The sequence below is a fragment of the Zalophus californianus genome, chromosome 1, assembly GCF_009762305.2.
Source record: "Zalophus californianus isolate mZalCal1 chromosome 1, mZalCal1.pri.v2, whole genome shotgun sequence".
Classification (NCBI taxonomy): domain Eukaryota; kingdom Metazoa; phylum Chordata; class Mammalia; order Carnivora; family Otariidae; genus Zalophus; species Zalophus californianus.
This window is the reverse complement of record NC_045595.1, coordinates 67,262,610-67,284,705: the sequence shown is the minus strand read 5'-3', so window position 1 is coordinate 67,284,705 and position 22,096 is coordinate 67,262,610. Positions and strand designations below refer to the sequence as shown.

General features: G+C 40.9%; 1 protein-coding gene and 1 pseudogene across 3 annotated transcripts in view; both read left to right on the top strand.

Annotated features, from left to right (window-relative positions):
* The window catches only part of SCN10A (sodium voltage-gated channel alpha subunit 10), a 93,029-nt gene extending 83,250 nt beyond the window's left edge, over window positions 1-9,779 (top strand). For all 3 annotated transcript variants that reach the window (XM_027584952.1, XM_027584951.1, XM_027584950.1), the window contains 2 exons: window positions 1,145-1,415; window positions 8,566-9,779. In XM_027584952.1, coding sequence (XP_027440753.1) covers window positions 1,145-1,415; window positions 8,566-9,779 — 1,485 coding nt within the window. The remainder of the gene's footprint in view (window positions 1-1,144; window positions 1,416-8,565) is intronic.
* Window positions 9,780-14,642: 4,863 nt separating this feature from the next.
* The window catches only part of LOC118356978, a 52,047-nt pseudogene continuing 44,593 nt past the window's right edge, over window positions 14,643-22,096 (top strand).

The following is a 22,096-nucleotide window of genomic DNA, read 5'->3' as shown; positions in this document are numbered from 1 at the left end:
GATGGAGACTAAGAAAGGAGAGTTTCAAGGTGGCAGGTGTGGCAAGCAATGCCAAAAATGTGTCCTTGAACTTACATTCTGGAGGTCATTGGTGATCTTAACGAGAACCATCTCAGTGACAGGATGGGGACAAAAGCCATTTGGAGGTGAATTGAGGAGTAAGTGGGAACAATGACTGCACAAAATGCCTTCAAGAATTTGGCTGTGAAAGTTTGGGGAGAAGTAGGGTGGTAGCTGGAGGGAGAAGTAAGGTTCAGGAAGATTTTTTTCCTTTAAGCTAGGAACAGGTAGGTCATTAGAGATTTAGCTAAGGAACCAAGAGGTAGTAGCCAAGAGTGGGCAAGTCTGGCCAAAAGCCTCACTCCTCAGTAATGAAGCCGAAGGACCAGGAGGTTGGTAAGTGGCAGCAATGAAGAGGAGGTGATGGTGAACTACTTAGATGACACAAGCTTTGAAGGAGGAAGGGTTTTGCAAGATGCAGGAGGAGCAAAGGTCTGGAAGTTACAGTGGGAAACAAGAAGGACTCCAAGCTTACCCTCTTGCCCTGGAGTACCTGGGGTGGGGGAGAATGAGCAGCCACTGAGTTTGCGGTTCTTGAACTCATGCTGTGCAGGCACTATGGGAACACAATGTTAAATAAGACATGGCCCCATCTTCAAAGAGCTCACTATTTAGTAGAGAAGAAGAGAAGCACACATGAAATGCTAGAACTCAAGACTGACTACAAAGGCTGTGGAAAGAGAGAGGAAATAGGCAATATGGTGTGATGTGATTAGGTGATTAGGGAGATCTCCCTGGAAGGAGTGGGGCTTAAGAAAAATGGATCACTCAGGACTATTGGATTTAGATAGCCAAGAGATGGGATGGGAAGAGCTTGCAAATGGTGCACCAGTGAGGAAAAAGTGCCCGGTGACTTCAAAGGGGTGGGAAAGGCAACGAGGACTTGAATTGAGGCACTGAAGTAGAATCAACTAAGAATAAGATTTTGGAAGGAGTAAGGACAGGACTTGGCTTCTGTTTGGATGTGGTGTGAGGAAGATAAGAGACAGATTTTAGAAAGCCATCTATGGAGAATGCAGCCTCTCCAGATCCCTCTTGTATGTTGGCCAGAATGGCCCTGATGGACCAACTCTTGTTTTTTCAGAACAAGTACCAGGGCTTTGTCTTTGACATTGTGACCAGACAAGCTTTCGACATTGTCATCATGGTCCTCATCTGCCTCAACATGATCACCATGATGGTGGAGACTGATGAGCAGAGTGAAGAAAAGACAAAAATCCTTAACAAAATCAATCAGTTCTTTGTGGCTGTCTTCACGGGAGAGTGTGTCATGAAGATGTTTGCCTTGCGGCATTACTACTTCACCAACGGCTGGAATGTGTTTGACTTCATTGTCGTGGTCCTCTCCATTGGGAGTAAGTGGGCTTACATGCGGTGGGGAAGTCCAGACTCTGTCTGGGGTTGTTTGGGTTGCTTTTTTTTTCAAAACCAAGAGGGCAACAAACAAACTTTTTCAATACACATTATATGTTAGAGGATCCCAGTATTTGCTGCTTTCCAAGAGTGGCAGATTTAAAATGCCCCATCCTCTCTGTGAAGTGGAGAGTTTCCACTGGCCTTCTCCATGCTGTCTCAAAGTGTTTTTAGGCACCTACTGTGTGCATAGCCCATTGCCTGAACTTTGGGGCTGATGGGGACAATCACTCCTCCAGAGAATATAAGATGATAGAACTTCCAGTGGGCCTTATCTTGATGTGAGGTGAGTCATTAAATACTTTCTGGAAAAGGAGGTGGCCAGAAGAGTGAGCAAACACTAAGAATGTTCAAAGGAGATTCTTAAGTCAAGGATCTGCAATTAAATCTTTATATAACTGTCCACTTAGGGAATGTGAGTGATAGATAAGTCAAAGATCAATGCCAAGAGATCAATGCTCTTAGGGCCTAGTCTGGGTGTTTGAATGATAGGCCCAGTATCTGGGGTCCAATGAATGTTCAGAGAAAACTCATAAAGTCAGAAGCTAAAGTGGGGAATGGAGCCACCACAGTTGAGTGCTTGCTGGTACTTCTGAGGACTGGGCTGGGCTCCTTGGATCTTCACAACAGCTCTCTGAAGGAGTGTTATTATCCTCATTTTATACATTTAAAATTGAGCCTTACAGATTAAGAAAGTTATGCAAGGTCATATAGTTTGTAAAGGGTAGAGCTGAATTTAGACCAGACTAATGTCCTTCTTTTTTAATAATTTTTTATTGTTATGTTAATCACCATACATTACATCATTAGTTTTTGATGTAGTGTTCCATGATTCATTGTTTGTGCATAACACCCAGTGCTCCACGCAGAATGTGCCCTCTTTAATACCCATCACCAGGCTAACCCATCCACCCACTCCCCCTAGAACCCTCAGTTTGTTTTTCAGAGTCCATTGTCTCTAATGGTTCGTCTCCCCCTCCGACTTACTCCCTTCATTCTTCCCCTATCTTCTTTTTTTTTCTTAACATATATTGCATTATTTGTTTCAGAAGTACAGATCCATGATTCATCAGTCTTGTACAATTCACAGTGCTCACCATAGCACATACCCTCCCCAATGTCTATCACCCAGCCACCCCATCCCTCCCACCCCCCACCACTCCAGCAACCCTCAGTTTGTTTCCTGAGATTAAGAATTCCTCATATCAGTGAGGTCATATGATACATGTCTTTCTCTGATTGACTTATTTCACTCAGTATAACACCCTCCAGTTCCATCCACATCGCTGCAAATGGCAAGATCTCATTCCTTTTGATGGCTGCATAATATTCCATTGTGTATATATACCACTTCTTCTTTATCCATTCATCTGTCGATGGACATCTTGGCTCTTTTCATAGTTTGGCTATTGTGGACATTGCTGCTATAAACATTGGGGTGCACGTACCCCTTCGGATCCCTACATTTGTATCTTTGTGGTAAATACCCAGTAGTGCAATTGCTGGATCGTATGGTAGCTCTATTTTCAACTGTTTGAGGAACCTCCATACTGTTTTCCAGAGTGGTTGCACCAGCTTGCATTTCCACCAACAGTGTAGGAGGGTTCCCCTTTCTCCACATCCCCGCCAACATCTGTCGTTCCCTGACTTGTTAATTTTAGCCATTCTGACTAGTGTGAGGTGGTATCTCATTGAGGTTTCGATTTGGATTTCCCTGATGCCAAGCGATGTTGAGCACTTTTTCATGTGTCTGTTGGCCATTTGGATGTCTTCTTTGGAAAAGTGTCTGTTCATGTCTTCTGCCCATTTCTTGATTGGATTATTTGTTCTCTGGGTGTTGAGTTTAATAAGTTCTTTACAGATTTTGGATACTAGCCCTTTATCTGATATGTCATTTGCAAATATCTTCTCCCATTCTGTCGGTTGTCTTTTGGTTTTGTGGACTGTTTCTTTTGCTGTGCAAAAGTTTTTTATCTTGATGAAAGCCCAATAGTTCATTTTTGCCCTTGCTTCCCTTGCCTTTGGCGATGTTTCTAGGAAGAAGTTGCTGCGCCTGAGGTCGAAGAGGTTGCTGCCTGAGTTCTCCTTTAGGATTTTGATGGACTCCTGTCTCATATTTAGGTCTTTCAACCATTTGGAGTCTATTTTTGTGTGTGGTGTAAGGAAATGGTCCAGTTTCATTCTTCTGCATGTGGCTGTCCAATTTTCCCAACACCATTTGTTGAAGAGACTGTCTTTTTGCCATTGGATTCTTTCCTGCTTTGTCAAAGATGAGTTGACCATAGAGTTGAGGGTCCATTTCTGGGCTCTCTATTCTGTTCCATTGATCTATGTCTCTGTTTTTGTGCCAGTACCATACTGTCTTGATGATGACAGCTTTGTAATAGAGCTGGAAGTCTGGAATTGTGATGCCGCCAGGTTTGCTTTTCTTTTTCAATATTCCTCTGGCTATTCGGGGTCTCTTCTGGTTCCATACAAATTTTAGGATTATTTGTTCCATTTCTTTGAAAAAAGTGGATGGTATTTTGATGGGGATTGCATTGAATGTGTAGATCGCTCTAGGTAGCACTGACATCTTCACAATGTTTGTTCTTCCAATCCATGAGCATGGAACGTTTTTCCATTTCTTTGTGTCTTCTTCAATTTCTTTCATGAGTATTTTATAGTTTTCTGAGTACAGATCCTTTGCCTCGTTGGTTACATTTATTCCTAGGTATCTTATGGTTTTGGGTGCAGTTGTAAATGGGATCGACTCCTTGATTTGTCTCTCTTCTGTCTTGTTGTTGGTGTATAGAAATGCCACTGATTTCTGTGCATTGATTTTATATCCTGCCACTTTACCGAATTCCTGTATGAGTTCTAGCAGTTTTGGGGTGGAGTCTTTTGGGTTTTCCACATACAGTATCATATCATCTGCAAAGAGTGAGAGTTTGACTTCCTCTTTGCCGATTTGGATGCCTTTGATTTCTTTTTGTTGTCTGATTGCTGTGGCTAGGACTTCTAATACTATGTTGAATAGCAGTGGTGAGAGTGGACATCCCTGCCGTGTTCCTGACCTTAGGGGAAAAGCTCTCAGCTTTTCCCCATTGAGAATGATATTCGCTGTAGGTTTTTCATAGATGGCTTTTATGATATTGAGGTATGTACCCTCTATCCCTATACTCTGAAGAGTTTTAATCAAGAAAGGATGCTGTACTTTGTCAAATGCTTTTTCTGCATCTATTGAGAGGATCATATGATTCTTGTTCTTTCTTTTTTTAATGTATTGTATCACGTTGATTGATTTGTGGATGTTGAACCAGCCTTGCAGCCCAGGGATAAATCCCACTTGGTCGTGGTGAATAATCCTTTTAATGTACTGTTGGATCCTATTGGCTAGTATTTTGGTGAGAATTTTTGCATCCATGTTCATCAAGGATATTGGTCTGTAATTCTTCTTTTTGATGGGGTCTTTGTCTGGTTTGGGGATCAAGGTAATGCTGGCCTCATAAAATGAGTTTGGAAGTTTTCCTTCCATTTCTATTTTTTGGAATAGTTTCAGAAGAATAGGTATTAATTCTTCTTTAAATGTCTGATAGAATTCCCCTGGGAAGCCATCTGGCCCTGGGCTTTTGTTTGTTGGGAGATTTTTGATGACTGCTTCAATTTCCTTAGTGGTTATAGGTCTGTTCAGGTTTTCTAGTTCTTTCTGGTTCAATTTTCGTAGTTGATACATCTCTAGGAATGCACCCATTTCTTCCAGGTTATCTAATTTGTTGGCACAGAGTTGCTCATAATATGTTCTTATAATTGTTTGTATTTCTTTGGTGTTAGTTGTGATCTCTCCTCTTTCATTCATGATTTTGTTGATTTGGGTCATTTCTCTTTTCTTTTTGATAAGTTTGGCCAGGGGTTTATCAATCTTGTGAATTCTTTCAAAGAACCAGCTCCTAGTTTCGTTGATGTGTTCTACTGTTCTTTTGGTTTCTATTTCATTGATTTCTGCTCTGATCTTTATTATTTCTCTTCTCCTGCTGGGCTTAGGCTTTATTTGCTGTTCTTTCTCCAGCTCCTTTAGGTGTAGGGTTAGGTTGTGTATTTGAGACCTTTCTTGTTTCTTGAGAAAGGCTTGTATTGCTATATACTTTCCTCTCAGGACTGCCTTTGCTGTATCCCAAAGATTTTGAACAGTTGTGTTTTCATTTTCATTTGTTTCCATGAAATTTTTAATTCTTCTTTAATTTCCTGGTTGACCCCTTCATTCTTTAGTAGGATGCTTTTTAGCCTCCATGTATTTGAGTTCTTTCCGACTTTCCTCTTGTGATTGAGTTCTAGTTTCAAAGCATTGTGGTCTGAAAATATGCAGGGAATAATCCCAATCTTTTTTTGTACTGGTTGAGACCTGATTTGTGACCTAGGATGTGATCAATTCTGGAGAATGTTCCATGGGCACTAGAGAAGAATGTGTATTCTGTTGCTTTGGGATGGAATGTTCTGAATATGTCTGTAAAGTCCATTTGGTCCAGTGTTTCATTTAAAGTCTTTATTTCCTTGTTGATCTTTTGCTTAGATGATCTGTCCATTTCAGTTAGGGGGGTGTTAAAGTCCCCCACTATTATTGTATTGTTGTCAATGTGTTTCTTTGCTTTTGTTATTAATTGCCTTATATAATTGGCTGCTCCCACATTAGGGGCATAGATATTTACAATTGTTAGATCTTGTTGGATAGACCCTTTAAGTAAGATATAGTGTCCTTCTTCATCTCTTATTACAGTCTTTGTTTTAAAATCTAATTTGTCTGATATAAGGATTGCCACCCCAGCTTTCTTTTGGTGTCCATTAGCATGGTAAATGGTTTTCCACCCCCTCACTTTCAATCTGGGGGTGTCTTTGGGTCTAAAATGAGTCTCTTGCAGACAGCATATTGATGGGTCTTATTTTTTAATCCAATCTGATAGCCTGTGTCTTTTGATTGGGGCATTGAACCCATTTACATTCAGGGTAACTATTGAAAGGTATGAATTTAGTGCCATTGTACAGGCTAATGTCCTTCTAATGAACTAGCTGCCTTCTACCAACAACCAAGAGAATGTCCTTAGCCTTCTTGTGGTTTAGGCAAAGTTTGGCCCTACAAAGGCCAAATCCCAGTGCACCAGCTTTACTTTGCATTATAAATATATCCTGACCTGTTATATCATGACCTGCTTACTTTTCATGTCAGAGCATAGCTGTAGATTTAATTTTCCATTGATTTACCATCAAGAGCTAACAGCATCTAAATAAAACTTGGCAGCTCTTAGTCAATCTCCCCACCCTGGTGCTGAAACACAGCCTTGGGTTGTGTTTATTTGTTTGGGAGGTTTATGTTTATTTTTGTTTTCTGTTTTGTTTTCCTGTTGCTGGCTGTTTTTGGTTGGAGGTTTGTTTTGTTTGTTTGCTTTCCAAAGTGAGAAACTCTAAAGGTCATTTTGACTTTATAGTAGAGAAAAGAGCTTGCTTATGTGACTTCCCATGTCAACACTATAGAAATAAAATATACTCAAAGTACTCCATTCTATGCTGGGGACACCTTAACTACCAGTTCCTATGACCTACACAGCAACACCATCCACTGGTTAGAAATCAGTCATAGAGACAGCTGGAAAACAAGTGAAAGAACCCACCTCTTCATCCTTCTGCCCTTCCTCTCTCCCTTTCTTCTTTCCCACTAGCAAGACATGGATTGAGTATCTAACTGTTGCAAGTATGAAGACTCACACTCCCTTGAAGTATTATGTAGACTGGTTGGCTGGCAGGATCTTAGTAGATTATACAGACACATACCCCTTGCTGTGGAAAAATATCCCTGTTAAACTAGCTTTAAGAAAGGGGCTTTCTTAAAGATTTTATAATACAATATTATAATTACTTCCCAAATCTCTTCCCATTTCCTTCTTCCTTCCAACACAATACTGTGACCACCCATATTCATATGACAAAAGGCAAGAAGGGGAAGAGGGTCAAGGGAAACCTGGCAAGGAGAGAGAGCTTGCCACCACACTCCTCACCATTTGTCCTAAGAGGTTTTGAATCCTGTCTGACCTAAAGGCTTCACCTAATCTTTTGTGGTCCCAATAGGCCCCAAGATCAAGCTTCACAAATCTTCAAGTTAGATATCACATAGGGAGACATATACATTCTTCATCTTTCCAACTTTGTTCATAGTTGGGGGTGGGAGGGCCATAACTGACCCTAAACAAGCCCATCTCCAGGCCCTAACATAGAGTTCAAACCCAGCTGGAGATGAATGAAACAAATAAAAGCCATTATGCAGACAGCTGGCCATTCAAAGCCAGTCTACTTTAGCTGTCAGCAAGTTGCCTGACTCTTCAGACTCCCTTATAATTAACACCAGGCTCTGTACAATTATCCACAGGACCATGTGCCAGGAACTGAGTCAATCTTCACAGTAGGAGAAGGGGAGAGGAATCACAGGGGATCCTGGCCTTCACAGAGCACAGGACCAGAAAAAGGCATGTCCCAAGGCTGAATTCTCAGGGAAGAGTAGGGCCTGTGTCATAGACAAAAAACAGACAAGGGCCGTACATGTGGAATATGGGGCAGTCACTTCCAGTTAAACTAGGCTGCAGAAGATAGGGTTTTGACCATGGAAGTTGACTAAGAAGACATTCTGGGTGGAGGGAAAGAAAGATAAGAACATGGTGGGAAGTGTGGGACTTACTTGAGAGAGAAAAGATTTATGCAATGAGCACATACTGAGCTCCTACTTTTTTTTTTTAAGATTTTATTTATTTATTTGACAGAGAGAGAGAGAAAGCACAAGTAGGCAGAGCGGCAGGCAGAGGGAGAGGGAGAAGCAGGCTCCTCGCTGAGCAGAGAGCCAGATGTGGGGCTCGATCCCAGGCACCTTAACCCAGACACTTAATTGACTGAGCCACCCAGGCACCCTGAGCCCCAACTTTATGCCAGCCACTGTGCAAGGCTCAGAGTGCCCAGAGTCCTTGAATACAAATGCTTACATGGAGAGCAGAGATGGGAGAGTGTGACTGCAGCCAGCTTTGTCAGGGCTCATGCTTGCAAGTACTAATTAGATCATTTCCCCCTCTTCTAAAGGCCTGATATTTTCTGTGATTCTTACGTCACTTGAAAATTACTTCTCCCCAACACTCTTCCGAGTCATCCGCCTGGCCCGAATTGGTCGTATCCTCAGGCTGATACGAGCAGCCAAGGGAATCCGCACACTGCTCTTTGCCCTCATGATGTCCCTGCCTGCCCTCTTCAACATAGGGCTGCTGCTCTTCCTTGTCATGTTCATCTACTCCATCTTCGGCATGGCCAGCTTCCCCCATGTAAGTTGGGAGGCTGGCATCGACGACATGTTCAACTTCCAGACCTTCGCCAACAGCATGCTGTGCCTCTTCCAGATCACCACATCGGCTGGCTGGGATGGCCTCCTCAGTCCTATCCTCAACACAGGACCCCCTTACTGTGACCCCAATCTGCCCAACAGCAATGGCTCCCGGGGGAACTGTGGGAACCCAGCTGTGGGCATCCTCTTCTTCACAACATACATTATCATCTCCTTCCTCATCGTGGTCAACATGTACATTGCAGTGATTCTGGAGAACTTCAATGTAGCCACGCAGGAGAGCAGTGAACCTTTGAGTGAGGATGACTTTGACATGTTCTATGAGACCTGGGAGAAGTTTGACCCAGAAGCCACTCAGTTTATTACCTTTTCTGCCCTCTCAGACTTTGCAGACACCCTTTCAGGCCCCCTGCGAATCCCAAAACCCAATCGGAATATATTAATCCAGATGGACCTTCCCTTGGTCCCTGGAGATAAGATTCACTGTTTGGACATTCTTTTTGCCTTCACTAAGAATGTTCTGGGAGAATCTGGGGAGTTGGATTCTCTGAAGGCAAATATTGAAGAGAAGTTTATGGCAACCAATGTTTCAAAAACATCCTATGAACCAATAGCAACCACCCTCCGGTGGAAGCAGGAAGACATTTCAGCTACTGTCATTCAAAAGGCCTATCGGAGCTATGTGTTACACCGTTCCGTGACAATCTCCAACCCCCCAGGTGTGCTCAGGGCTGAGGAGGAGGCTGTGTCACCCCCAGGTGAAGCCTTTGCTGTATTCATGGCAAATGAAAATTGCACACTCCCAGACAAATCTGAAACTGCATCTACCACATCTTTCCCACCATCCTATGACAGTGTCACTAGAGGCCTTAGTGATCAAGTCAACATGAGCACATCTAGCTTAATGCAGAATGAAGATGAAGCTACCAATAAGAAAGCAATTGCCCCTGGGCCATAGTGAGGACACTCCAGCACGGACCTACCCAGTTCTGATGTGACCTTCTGCTCTTTGATAACTCTTTCCCACTGCAGGTGGCACCCAGTTACCACCTCATCAATGCATGCCACTGGTCACAGTGTCAGAACTGGGCAGAGAATGCATTTGGTGCCCACCTTCGGAGAAGCCCTCAAAACCAATGGGAGTCAGGAGCCAAGAGCATCTCCACTGTGGCAACCCTTTTGATCTCTCTTACTTTCCAGAAAATGTCCCTGGTCCTTTTATTGTAATTGTGACCAGAGCTTACATTTACTGTGATAAACTTCTCAGGACCAGAACTTCCAAAAATATATGGCAAGGATGTTGCTGAAGGTCCATGTTAGTCCTCTGTGAAACACCACACTGAGATTGACAATGTTATTTAGGATTTTTGCATGACTGCATGTTGAGAGCTGCCAGACAATTGCTCCTGCCCAAGGTAACACCTGTGGTCTATGTCATGAAAGGCCTTTGAGATATCCATTAAAATTAATATTTTTAAAGGTATATCAAGACCAATGTTACATCTTAAAGCATCATTTTTAAAAATTATGTGATACTGACATGTGTCATAAATCATTTCTTCATTTTCAGAGTTCCTGATATTATTTTGCAGTTTGAGCTTGAATCTGGGTGGAGCAGGAAGGAACACTGTCCTGAAAGTTTGTTCTAATCCTAAGTATTACACCAATTGCCATGCTGCCTGCACCACACTCTTTCCCCTCTGACCCTCAGTTTCCCCAGTTGTAAAAGTGGTGGGAAGTGGGAAACAAAATGGACATTCTCTATAGCCCTTGCATTTCTTGTTGTAGAACTCATTGGTGGTCTGCCCTAATTTAGAAAAGGAAAACACTCTCTCCTGAAGTTACAATGGCCAGACTTTTCTGCTGTGTAGCTAAAGAGGTAGCTTTTGGATACATTCCAGAACCTGTTTCACATCTCATGGTCAGACTTTAAGAAGGAAAATTTTCACATTGCCCTTGGGCCAAGATTCCATAATTAGTATAATCAAAAGAAAAGGAACATTTTGAAAAAGATGATCTGGAAGATAAAAGGTATGGTCAATATTTTCTTAAATACATCCTACAATTAAGTACCTTTTATATGACAGGCACATTCTAAGTACAAGAGATAATGGAAACTAAGCCCCAAATGATTAATTGGATTTATACAGGGAGTGGAGAAAGGGTTGTCAGAAAAGAATATTCAGGCCAAAAAATGTGGTGGGTTTTAAGATGAAGGAGAGCAAGGAGTTTGTGTGACAACATAGGACATAAGGATCATAGTGACAGCCATGATCTTCTATTAGCCCTTGGTACATTTCCTGCCACAATGACAAGGATCAGGTCAATTTGTTGACATATATTTGATCACTTCATAAGATTCCCCATTTATATGATTACAAAGCCTAAAGACTAGTCCACCATACATGCCTCATGGGTACAGATTTTCTGAGGTCTTGATCTCCTTTCTCTGTTACTGTTGGCCTATCAGAGGCTGAAAGGCTGTCAAGATGTTTGTTGGGGTTTGTCAGCACCCACAGATGTAGGTTAATAAGACAATGATGGAATAGCTGAGGGTTGGGCTGTCCCAGCACAAATCAGATGTTTGGTTTGTATCTTAAGGATGAATTCAACAAAATGGCTCTTCCTCACTGGTTCCACTGAACAAGGGAGCACAGATATTAATGGTGTCACTTCAACATCTAAATCCCATGCAGTCAATGAAAATGCCATCTAAGACAGCTGGATAGACAGAGAGCTTGGGGACTGGCTTATTTTTATGTTATGTGGAAGAATTAAATGTACCCAATCATCAGACTAGTTTTATTAAGTAAATGATATTATTCTCAGAGATATTCTTGATACATTTTTTGTCCCAGGCTGTAAGTTGAATTGTGCACCCCCCCCCCCCACCAAAGAAAAGATACGTTGACGTTCTAACCCATGGTACCTGCATATGTGACCTTATTTGGAAATAGGGTGCAGACCAATCAAATTAAAACACAGTCATACTGGATTTAAGTGGGCCCTAATCCAATGATAAAAACATGAAGGAAATTTGGACATAAACACACAGGGAGAAGAATGTCATGTGAAAACACACACAGAGTGAGAAGGCAGCTTTGTGAAGACAGAGGCAGAAATTGGAATGATGTGGTTGCAAGCCAAGGAATGCCAAGTATTGCTGGCAAGTACCAAAAACTAGAAAAGGGCAAAGAAGGATTCTTCTCTGGAACCTTCAGAGACAGCATAGCCCTATTAATTATTGATTTTGGACTCTGGCCTCCAGAACTAGGATAGAATACATTCCTGTTATTTTAGGCCACCTAGTTTGTAGTACTTTGTTACAGCACCTAGCAAACTAACACACCCCACGTTTACTTCCATACAGATGCATTTCCCAAATTATCATGGGAACCACTGAAAAAGTGATGCAATATACACAGCTTGCATTGCCCAGAGTTTTCAGAAATTTATTCAGTGCAAATGCCCTTGAAAATTTCACTAGTCTAGTTTCAAAGTTCACCTGGTGGTCCAATTACAAGATAGGAGCAAATCTGAGAGGTCCAGGGCAGATGGAGAGTCAGAGCTAGCTTCTCAGCCTCACCCATAAGAAATGGCACTGGAATCTCTCTGACTGAGATTATGTGAGTATATCTAAGTGCTGAAGGGAAACAAGAGACAGAACAGTGTTTTGACTATATAAATATCTGGAAACTGTAGGATCCTTAAAACGTCTCCACCATAAACACTACCCTGATGTTTTTTTAAAGGTTTTATTTATTTGACAGAAAGAGAGAGCACAAGCAGGGGGAATGGCAGGCAGAGGGAGAAGCAGAGGGAGAAGCAGGCTCCCTGCTGAGCAAGGAGCCCAATGCAGGGCTTGATCCCAGTACCCTGGGATCATGACCTGAGCAGAAGGCAGTTGCTTAACAGACTGAACCACCCAGGCATCCCCTACCCTGACATTTTAATCCATTAAACTGTGTAACACACAGACAAAGATGGCCAAGAACATTCAGGAACATTCAGCCAAGAATGGTTGATGGGAAGATGTAAGCAGAGCCTTGGTTTGCTAGAGTGTTTGCCTTAGGTGAGGTCACTTTCCTAAGTACTGGGGATGTAAAATTAGTAAGACACATCCTCAGCCTGGAGCTGAACATAGGCTGAGGTTTAATTAAAATTTTTTTTTTAAAAATCCCAAGATTTCCAACAGTTACAAGCTAGGTTATTTGAATCATCCCTCCTACTAAAAACAATGAAAATGCTAGATAAATACTAGACAACAATAATATGTAAGTTGGGAAGATGTGAGTCGAGTAAGTGTTCTAAAGCTTTACTTTTATTCAAAAGGAAAATAAAAGTTTGTATTGTTATTAGACTTTGATAAGTTAAGAATTCATGAATTAATTACTAGGATTGCCACTAGCAGAACAGAAACAGAGTATATTCCAAACTAGGATGGGAGAAATATGCTAATAAATAATTAGACAATCAAAAAAAGTAAGATAAGAAAGAAGATAAAAGAGAAATATAGAACAAGAAGAACGAGTTCAAAAGACAGAGAAATGTAGTATATTTGAACACAAGTATATCAACAATTGTATTAAATGTAAATGGACTAAGCGCTTCAAAAAGTCAGCAAAGATTGTAAGACAGAATTTTAAAATTCCAATAAATAATATTTATAGAAAGACACAACTAAAATCTAAGATTATCAAAAAAGATAAAAAGAGGGGAAAAGATATACCATGTAAATATTTAACAAGTAGCTGCAAAATACATGGTGGTTTTTTTTTTTTCAAGTACTTGGGGAACATTTAAAAAATAGTCATTATAACTAGACATAGAATAAGATTTTGAAAGTTTTCAAGAAATTAAAAGCATGTAATGTGTTTTCTGACCATAATTTGATTTAGCTGAGAATCACAAAAGCACATATGGACACTTAATATATGACAAAGATGGCATAACATAGCAGTGAGGAAAAGATGACCTTCCTACAAATGGTAATAGGACAATAGTGTTTTCATGAGAAATAAAACAAAATTGGACCCCTACCTAAAACTGTATTTAAAAAATCAAATTCAGGTGTATCCAAATGTGAAAGGCAAATCTATAAAGCTTTTAGAAGATAATAAAGGAAAATATCTACATGACCATGGAATAAAGAAAAGACTGAGAAATTTCACCACATTAAAATTTAGAACATCAGTTCATTAAAATAGATCATTAAAAGAGTGAAAAAGCAAACTTTATAGTGGAAAAATATTTGAAATGTTTAGACCCAACAAAAGTCTAATATTCAGAGGAGACTTTTATTAATTTCTTCAAATCAATACAAAATAGACAACACAGTAGAAAAATGGCAAGAGACTTAAAAAGGCCCTTCACAAAAGAAGAAACCTGAATAAGCAAGAAACATGAGGGTGCACAACCTAATTAGTAATCAGAGAAATGCAAAGTAAAACCATAGTGAAATACCACTACTACGCATCTATCAGATCTGCAAAGCTTTTGGAGTCTAACAAATATCAACTGTTGGCAAAGATGTTGAGCAACAAGAACTGCACCACTGGAAAGTAATTAAATTGGCACAATCACTCTGAGAAACAGTTTACTAGAAGACTTGAAGATACATATACCCATGACTCAGGTTTCCCACTCTAAGGTATGAAACCTAGAGAAATCTATGCACATGTGCTCTAGGAGACATGTACAAGAAAATTTCTTATCAATATTGTTCATAATGGACCCAAATTAAACACAACCTAATGTCCACCAGCAGTAGAATAAATCAATATATTGTGGTGTATTTTTGTAAATGTAATTTTATGCAGTAATGAAAATGGGTGAGATATAGCTACAGATGAATCTTAGAAGCATAATATTGAGTGAAAGAAGCCAGACATAAAACTGCACATACGATGTGATGAAAAGAGGTTCAAAAACAGGCAAAAACAAATATATTGTTTAGGAATGCATAAAGAAAGCAGATTACCATATAAAAGTTAGGGTAGAAGTTCCCACTAGGGGGAAAGAAGCGTTTGTGACAGGGTTTTCGGCAACATTCTTATTCATCACGCGGGTGGTTCTCTTTATGAGTGTTGCCTTTATAACTAAATGTTAAGATAAACATATATGTCTAATGTACTTTTCTGTGTGTATGTTATACCTCACAATTAAAAACAATTAATGACTTAGCTTAGATTCCCCTCCCTCACACAGAAGCAGTTACTATCTGCTACTCTGAATCATGGTGTTTTTATCTTGGACTTGGATTATCCGAGCTGAATTATAAAAGGAGGAGTAGGAGTTCAATACAAGCATACCGTGTTTTGTTGTGTGTCACTTTAGTGCACTTCACAACTATTGTTTTTTACAAATTGAAGGTCTGTGACAACCCTGCCTCAAGCAAGTCTATTGGTGCCATTCTCCCAATAGCATTTGCTCACTTGATGTCTCTGTGTCACATTTTGGTAATTCTCACAACATTTTAACTTTCTCCTTGTCATTATATTTGTTATAGTGATCTGTGATCAGGGATCATCGATGCTACTATTGTAATTGTTTAGAGGTGCCACAAACTGTGCCCGTATAAGATGGCAAACTTAATTGATAAATGTGTGTATTCTGACTGCTCCACCAACTGGCCATTTCCCCCAACTCTCTCCCACTCTTCAGGCCTCCTTATTCCCTGAGACAATATTGAAATTAAGCCAATTAATAATGCTTCAGTAGCCTCTGAATGTTCAGGTGAAAGGAAGAGAGAGTCATAGGTCTCTCACTTTAAGTCAAAAGCTAGAGATGATTAAGCTTAGTGAGGAAGGCATGTTGAAAGCCAAGAAGGGCTGAAAGCTAGGCCTCTTGCACCAATCTTTCAGCCAAGTTGTGGCTGCAAAGGAAAAGTTCTTGAAGGATATTAAAAGTGCTATTTGACAGCAATGTCTACAATAGCCAAACTGTGGGAAGAGCCGAAATGACCTTCAACAGATGAATAGATAAAGAAGATGTGGTCCGTATATACAATGGAATATTACACAACCATCAGAAAGGATGAATACCCAACTTTTACATCAACATGGATGGGACTGGAGGAGATTATGCTAAGTGAAATAAGTCAAGCAGAGAAAGACAATTATCATACGGTTTCACTTATTTGTGGAACATAAGGAATAGCCTGGAGGACATTAGGAGAAGGAAGGGAAAAATGAGGGGGGGGATATCGGAGGGGGAGATGAACCATGAGAGACTATGGACTCCGAGAAACAAACTGAGGGTTTTAGAGGGGAGGGGGGTGGGGGGATGGGTTAGCCTGGTGATGGGTATTAAGGAGGGCACATATTGCATGGAGCACCGTGTGTTATACACAAACAATGAATCATGGAACACTACATCAAAAACTAATGATGTACTGTATGGTGACTAACATAACAAAAATTTTTTAAAAAGTGCTATTTCAGTAAACACAGGAATGATAAGAGAGCAAAGCAACCTTATTGCTGATATGGAGAAAGTTTTAATGATCTGGACAGAAGATCAAACCAGCCACAATATTCCCTCAAGCCAAAGCCTCAACCAGAGCAAGACCCCAACTCTATTTAATTCTGTAAAGGCTGAGAGAGGTGAGGAAGCCACAGAAGAACAGTTTGAAGCTAGCAGAGGTTGATTTGTGAGCTTTAAGGAAAGAAGCCATCTGCATAACATCAAAGCGCAAGGTGAAGCAGTAAGTGCTGGTGTAGAAGCTGCAGCAAGTTATCCAGAAGATCAAGCTAAGATAATTAATGAAGGTGGCTACACTAAACAGATTTTCAATGTAGATGAAACAGCCTTCTATTGGAAGAAGATGCCACCAGGACTTTCAAGGTGAGAGAGTAGTCAGTGCCTGGCTTCAAAGAATAGAGTGACTCTCTTTAGGGGCTGATGCAGCCAGTGACTGAGTTGAAGCCAATGTTCATTTACCAATCCAAAAATGCTAGGGCCCTTAAGAATAATGCTCAGTCTACTTTGCCTATGCTCTGTGAACAGAACAACAAGCTTGGGTGAGAGCACATCTATTTACAACACAGTTTACTGAATATCTTTTTTTTAAGATTTTATTTATTTATTTGACAGAGAGAGAGACACAGCGAGAGAGGGAACACAAGCAGGGGGAGTGGGAGAGGGAGAAGCAGGCTTCCCGTGGAGCAGGGAGCCCGATGCAGGGCTTGATCCCAGAACCCTGGGATCATGACCTGAGCTGAAGGCAGATGCTTAACGACTGAGCCACCCAGGCACCACCAGTTTACTGAATATCTTAAGCCCACTGTTGAGACCTACTGCTGAGAAAAAAAGATTCCTTTTAAAATATTACTGCTCACTGACAATGCACTTGGTCACCCAAGAGCTCTGATGGAGATGGACAATGAGATTAATGTTGCCTTCATGCCTGCTAATACAACACCCATTCTGCAGCCCACGGATCAAGGAGTAATTTTGACTTTCAAGTCTTATTATTTAAGAAATACGTTTCATAAGACTATAGCTGCCATAGATAGCGATTCTTGTGGTGGATGTGGGCAAAGTAAATTGAAAACCTTCTGGAAAGAATTCACCATTCTAGATGAAATTAAGAGCATTTGTGATTCATAAGAGGAGATCAAAACACCAACATTAACAGGAATTTAAGAAGTTGATTCCAATCCTCATGGATGACTGAGGGGTTCAAGACTTAAGTGGAGGTTGTACTTGCAGATGTGGTAGAAATAGCAAGAGAACTAGAAGTAGAAGTGGAGCCTGAAGATGGGACTGAATTGCTGCAATCTCATGGCAAAACTGGAATGGATGAGGAGATGTTTCTTACGGATGAATAAAGAGGTTTTTTTTGTTTTGTTTTGTTAGAGAGAGAGAGAGAGATAGCGAGAGCAGGAACACAAGCAGGGGGAGTGGGAGAGGGAGAAGCAGGCTTCCCGCTGAACAGGGAGCCCAATGTGGGGCTCAATCCCAGGACCCTGGGATCATGACCTTAGGTGAAGGCAGACACTTAACAACTGAACCACCCAGGCGCCCCAAGAAAGTGGTTTCTTAAGATGGAATATACTCCTACAGCTCTCTCTTTCTCTCTCAAATAAATAAACGAATCTTTTAAAAAATGGGGCACCTGGGTGGCACAGTCAGTTAAGCATCTGACTTGTGATTTTGGCTTAGGTCACAATCTCATGGGTTGTGTGATCGAGCCCCACCTCAGGCTCCACTTTGTGGGGACTCTACTTGAGGTTCTCTCCCGCTCCCTCTGCCCCTCCCCCCACTCCCCCACTTGCGTGCTCTCTCTCTCTAAAATAAATAAATAAATCTTAAAAAAAAAGAAGGATGGAATATACTCCTGGTGAAGATGCTGTGAAGATTGATGAAATGACAACAAAAGATTTAGAATATTATATTAATTTAGTTGATAACACAACAGCAAGGTTTGAGAACACTGACTCCCATTTTGAAAGAAGTTCCACTGTGGGTAAAATGCTATCAAACAGTATCGCATACTACAGAGAAACCATTCACCAAAGGAAGTCAATAAATGCAGCAAACTTCATTGTTGTCTTATTTTAAGCAATCACCACAGTCACCCCAGCCTTTGGCAACCACCACTCTGATCAGTCAGCAGTCATCAACATTGAGGCAAAGCCTTCCATCAACAAAAAGACTCATTGGAAGCTGTAATGATGGTTAGCATTTTTTAGCAATAAAGTATTTTTAATTAAGGAATGTACATTTTTTAGACATAATCCCATTGCACACTTAATAGACTACAACATAGTGTAAACATAAGTTTTATATGCACTGGGAAACCAAAAAATTCATCTGACTCACTTTATTACTATGTTCACTTTATCATGATGGTCTGGAACCAAACCTGCAATGTCTTTGAGGTATGCCTGTAATGAGTAATAAGAAAGGAAATTTTAGAGGAAAGGAATAGCAAATGCAAAAGATGAAGGAGACGTGAGAGTAGAGGAAGAGTTTGAGCAAATGTAACCAAACTATTGTGAACCAAGCTCAGCAGGAAATGGAGGAGTTATATGAGCATAACGGGGACAAAATTTTGTATCTCTATAAATTATTTTGGATGGTATCATGGGTGATATTAAAATACTTAACAACCTGCCTGGCACAGGGCACCAACCAGGACTGACCATATTGCTAAAGCAGGCAGCAGCACCCCAACCTCGTTGTGCCAGACCCTTCAGTTGTTGCATCAAGGAGAAGTCTAGAGGGAGGTCCCAAAAAAGGACCAGGGAAGCTGGGGAAAAGGTAGGAAGCACCCGAGGCAGCAGCTATTTACCAATCAGTACAGAAATACTTTGTTTTACCTGTGCCTACTAATGGAATATTATTAGCCCTGGTTGCAAGTGATAGAAATCCAACCCAAATTAGTTTATGGGGGGAAAAATATCTTCATCTACTAAATGGGAAGCCAAGAGATACAGTTGGATCCAGGCCTACCTAGATCCAGGAGCTCAAATGATGCATCAGGATATTATGTCTCTCCTTCCAGGTTCTGCTTTCTTCTGTATTAGCTCCAATCTCAAGCAGGCTCTCTCCATGTAATGGCAAAAGATTACTCTGCAAGTCCTTTACATCTGTGATCTCAGAAGGGAAATGACTCTTTCCCAATAATTCTAACAAAATTCCCAGGGAGGCATGTCCCTGGCCCAGATCATATCACATCCCTTTCCTTAAGCAAACACCATATCCAGACATGCAACTCATTGACTATTCCTGGATCATATGCTCACCCTGGAAGCCACAAGCTGAGCTGGGAGCAGTTCCCAAATAGAAAAGTTCTGTGGTCATAAGAAGAGAGAATGGATGATGAACAGACTAAAACAATAGCTATCCACTCTGTCCATCCCTAAGCCACCCAATATCGATACACATTCTTCTTTCCAGACATGCAATATCAAAAACACCTTCCTAACATAATGTAGCTATCCTACATACAACTGCACTCCCCCTCTTCCCAAAGAAAGGCGGCCCAGAACTTTGTCCAGTTATTGCATTCAGCTTCAACTGAAGACTGTTTGAATAATAGATGAGCAAATCATGCCAGCTCTACTTTCCCAAAACATATCCAAGAGGGGAGGAGTTAAGATGGTGGAGGATTAGGGACCCTAAGCTCCTCCAATCCCTGGAATTCAGCTACATCATTACCAAATCATTCTGAACACCTATGAAATCAATCAGAGATCAGAAAAAAGAAATGTTGCAATTCTACAAATAAAAAAGCGACCACTTTTTGGAAGGTAGGAGGTGCAGAATCAGAGCGATAAATTGGAGGATATGGCAGCAGGGAGGGAGCCAGCTTAAGGAGGCTGCCACAAAATATTATAAGCAGCAGAGCACAAAACTAGAACTTTTAGAAGTCTGCTACAGTAGGAGATATCCCTGGCTTAAAAATGCTCAGGTGGCAGAAGCAAGATGGAATTCCATGTGGGACAGAGTGGTCTCAGGATCCCTGGAGTCACAAGAGGAAAAGGGGTGCCTGAGTGAGGCAGAGTTCCCAGGCGTTAGAGTGGGGAAGCTAGCTGAAAATAACAAGTCTAGGCACTGGCTCTCTGCTCGGTGTTGCCATAAACTGTGAACCACTGCAGTCACATGACCACTCTCTGATCAGCATCCCAGCAAAAGGAAGAAGCTTAGGGAGACATCCCTCCCTCACCTGGGAGGAACGCTGCAGGTCCGAGCCACAGGAGTCCATAAAAGTTTAACAACGTGAAACTCAGTCATGTGCCTGAGATAATAATGCTCTGTCATGGGCTGGGTGAACACAGAGTTCAGTGGGAGACCAGGGAAAAAGTGATTGACTACTTTTCTGTGAGGGCTCACTGAAGAGTGTAGGGTGTGAAATTTCAGCTCTGGGGCTAGAGTTTGGGGTGTTGTCATTTTCATCCCTCACATCGGTGCCCAAAGCCTTCAGGGAGCAGAACAGTGCCACATAGTGCAATCCAGAGCCACCTACACAGAGCCCAGCCCCCTGGTAAGGGAGGCACAACTCCACCAAGGCAAGGACACTTGAGAATCAGTGCAACAAGCCCCTCCCCCAGAAGACCAGCAGGAACAACCTGCTAGCACCAAGTTTACCCATCATAGAGAACTGCAAAACCTCAGCTCTTGGGGAAAACAGTATATAGCATTTTCAGGGTCTTAAATTATTCTTCGGTCTTTCAGGTTTTTTTCACTTACTTTCTTATTTTTTTAATTCTTTTTTGATTTTTATTTTTATATATACATTATATATATTTTTTCTTTTTGGTTTCCATTCATTGTATTTTATTTTATTTTACTGTGTGTGTGTGTGTTTCTTTCTTTCCTATTTTGGGGTCATTTCTTTTAACAAACTGACCAAAATACACCCAGGATCTAGTATTTTGTTTTGTTTTGTTTTGTTCTGTTTTGTTTCTGGTTTGAGTTTTTTCTTATTTTGTTTTGTTTTTGTTTTCTTCTGGTTTGTTTTGTTTTCTGTTGTTGCTAGTATTGTTGTCTTTTCTCTTTCATTGTTCTATTCTTTTCTGGACATAATGATGAGTTGGAGAAATTCACCACAAAAGAAAGAACAGGAGATAGTACTCATTGCCAGGGATTTAATCAATATGGATATAAGTAAGATGTCTGAACTAGAATTTAAAACAACGATTATAAAGATACTAGCTGGGCTTAAAAACACCATAGAAGAGACTAGAGAATCCCTTACTGTAGAAATAAAAAAACTAAAATCTAATGAGATCAAAATTACTATTACTGAAATGCAGTCAAAAATGGAAGCTCTGATAGCAAGAATATGAGGCAGAAGAGAGAGTCAGTGATACAGAAGACAAAATGATAGAAAATATGGAAGCTGAAAAGAAGAGAGAAAGACAACTACGGGAACACTAAGGGAGACTTCAAGAAATCAGCGATTCCATAAAACAAAATAATATCTGGTTAATAAGGGTCCCAGAAGATGAAAAGAGAAGGGGGGGCAGAAGGTTTATTTGAACAAATTATAGCTGAGAACTTCCCTTATGTGGGGAAGAAAACAGGCATTCAAGTGTAGGAGGCACAGACAACCCCCCTCAAAATCAATAAAAATAGGTCAACCCCTCAACATGTAACATAGTAAAGCTTGCAATTTCAGAGATAAAGAGAAAATCCTGGAAGCAGCTCAGGACAAGAGGTCTTAACCTACAAGGGTGGAAACATAAGGTTGGGAGCAGACCTGTCCACAAAGAACTGGCAGGCCAGAAAGGACTGGCATGATATGTTCAGTATGCTAAATGGGAA